This window comes from Cyprinodon variegatus, unplaced genomic scaffold (genome assembly GCF_000732505.1).
Source record: "Cyprinodon variegatus isolate N-32 unplaced genomic scaffold, C_variegatus-1.0 Scaffold616, whole genome shotgun sequence".
Lineage (NCBI taxonomy): Eukaryota > Metazoa > Chordata > Actinopteri > Cyprinodontiformes > Cyprinodontidae > Cyprinodon > Cyprinodon variegatus.
Genome location: NW_015151069.1, coordinates 491,895 through 494,299, shown reverse-complemented (window position 1 = coordinate 494,299; position 2,405 = coordinate 491,895). Strand labels below are relative to the sequence as shown.

Here is a 2,405-nt window from a genome sequence, read left to right as displayed (position 1 = left end):
TGGTTATACTCCCACAGCAGTGTGTCATAGTGAGCTTGTTGCAGCTATGACACAGATATTTTTGATTTATGCTCATATTGAAGCGTAGTTTGCGCTATGTTTATTCAACACCAAAGCGCAAAAGGGGAAAATCACGAACTAGCTGTGGGTCTAGATACGGCTGAGGTAGTGAGAAGGTGGGCGCAAGTTTGAGGAGTGACATGGGGCGAAAAAGGGGCAGGATCCAGGTGGAAAAAGGGTCCCAGTGTTCTCGCGCTCCTCGCTCTTCTAGCTGGTCCAACTTCACGAGTCTTTTTCCACAATGGCTGTCATACAAACAAAATAAGCCGGTAAAGCCTGGTACCAAACAGGAGACGCAAAGTGTAGAGCAGATGTGGATTTGACCAGTCAGAGGCCTCCTGTGTGCGGTCACCTACAATTTGGGAGAGAAGAAGTGATTTAAAAAAAGACACTCTAAATCTGCTTAAAACAAAAAGATATGAATACCCTACAATGGTGATGTAAACAAATAATCAACTTTAGACTAATTGTCAGTAGACGATTTATTAGATCAAAGTCATCCTTTGTCTCTAGATGTACAAAAATGGTAGAGATGTTCTCCAAAGCTTTGAATGAACTGGGTTGAACTGACATCTCCAGACCTTTTTTTTTCCAGCTTTGTAAACTGCGTATTCCCTCCTTTTCACACTGTTCTGTCACATGAAGTGATAATAAAATACGTAAAATTTTGTGGCTGTAATTTGAAAAATGGGGGAAACTTATAGTGCAAACGTAAATGAAGAACGAGATGCTAACTCCAAAACACGCAATCACAGTAGCAAATGCAACAGGAAAATGCTGTTGGCAAAAAATGCTGCAACCACTGAAATAGCAAAAGCCTACATTTAACAGAACAAAGGCAAACAAAAAATGCTGCAAGAAAAAACAAAAGGCTCATTTCTTTTTATTTGCAGTTTTCTGTTGCGTTTGTGTTTTTCTTGTTTTTTTTTCTGTTGGATGAATACTTTTGTTTGACACAGCAGCTCTGGGAGACAAACTGTCGGAATAATAAAACGTGGACAAGATGATCATAAACTTATGTCAGACTCTTTAAACCAATCCTGTTTTTAACTGAGGAACTTAATAAATGGCTTGTTTCTTATATTTAATTGATGAAGTAATACGAATAGAGCAGTCAGTTCAACCCCGTCCTGCAAACACAAAAGTTTTATGCTGTTTTTATCCTTCAGTTCTCCTCTAAGCATCCTGTACCATCGCCACGGCGCCTCAGTATCCATGTCTCCTTCATTTGTCTCTCTTCCTGTTTCTCTGCAGCAAATACTGGCCTCTGTTCCTCCTCTTCTTCTACATCCTCTCCCCTATCCCTTACTGCATTTCGCGGCGGGTAGTTGATGACACAGACTCTGCCAGTAACGCCTGCAAAGAGCTGGCCATCTTCCTCACGACGGGCATCGTCATCTCTGCCTTCGGCCTGCCCATTGTCTTCGCGAGAGCTCAAGTGGTGAGTCATGGCTACTTGGTTCTTATTGTTTGTGTTGTTTCCGGCTAAATGTTAGTGCTAGCTGCTCCTGCAGGTTTGAACTCCTTTGATCTTAATTCTGGATGCCCTGGTTTACAGATCGCCTGGGGGGCGTGTGCGCTCGTGCTAACAGGTAACGTAGTCATCTTCGGGACCATCCTCGGTTTCTTCCTGGTCTTCGGATCCAACGACGACTTCAGTTGGCAGCAGTGGTAAAACGTCCAAGTGAGGGGGGGTGGGGGGGTGATCTTAGGCTGAACTGTTTTTATTAGCATTATAATTATTATTATTATTATTATAGTATTACTGTTTGGTTGTTGTTGTTATTTATATGATGACCACCCATCCATAGACTTACATCAAACCAGTGCAATACTTTTATTTTCTCGCCTGCTTTATGTTGAACTGACACAACAAAGATGGAAAATGCTAACTTATAGTTTTATTTTTTATTTTATATTAGTTTTCTTCGGTCTATTACTTTTGTACTGTGATTTTTCTCCATGTGTGCGTCGACATTGTCACCATTGGAGCTATGGTCTGAATAAGAAGGAGCAACATGGCAAGTTGTCATTGCTATTAAAGGGTTACTTTCTGCTGAAACACTGCAGGTTTTTGACATCTTATGTAAATGTTAAGTGACTCACATTAAGCTTCAAAACTTGGTAAGAAAGAGTATACATTGTCTTTTTCTTTTCAGTTTTGTTCAGACTTTTACCTTTACGATCAAATCTACTTCATTTGGCTCAGACACCAGAGAAAAAAACCATCAACACTTTAGCTTGTTATCATGGGACAATAATAATTATATAGTGACAGCAGGGGAAATATGCTGCAAAAAGGCTGTTTTGTGTGAGAAACTGCTTTTTAAAAGGACCTATCGGCT

The 2,405-nt window shown here is 40.5% G+C and overlaps 1 protein-coding gene across 1 annotated transcript in view; it reads left to right on the top strand.

Annotated features, from left to right (window-relative positions):
• The window catches only part of leprotl1 (leptin receptor overlapping transcript-like 1), a 5,306-nt gene extending 3,553 nt beyond the window's left edge, over nucleotides 1-1,753 (top strand). Inside the window, exons 3-4 of the mRNA XM_015392948.1 lie at nucleotides 1,315-1,501; nucleotides 1,619-1,753. Coding sequence (XP_015248434.1) covers nucleotides 1,315-1,501; nucleotides 1,619-1,735 — 304 coding nt within the window. The 3' untranslated portion in view covers nucleotides 1,736-1,753. The remainder of the gene's footprint in view (nucleotides 1-1,314; nucleotides 1,502-1,618) is intronic.
• Nucleotides 1,754-2,405: the final 652 nt, after the last annotated feature.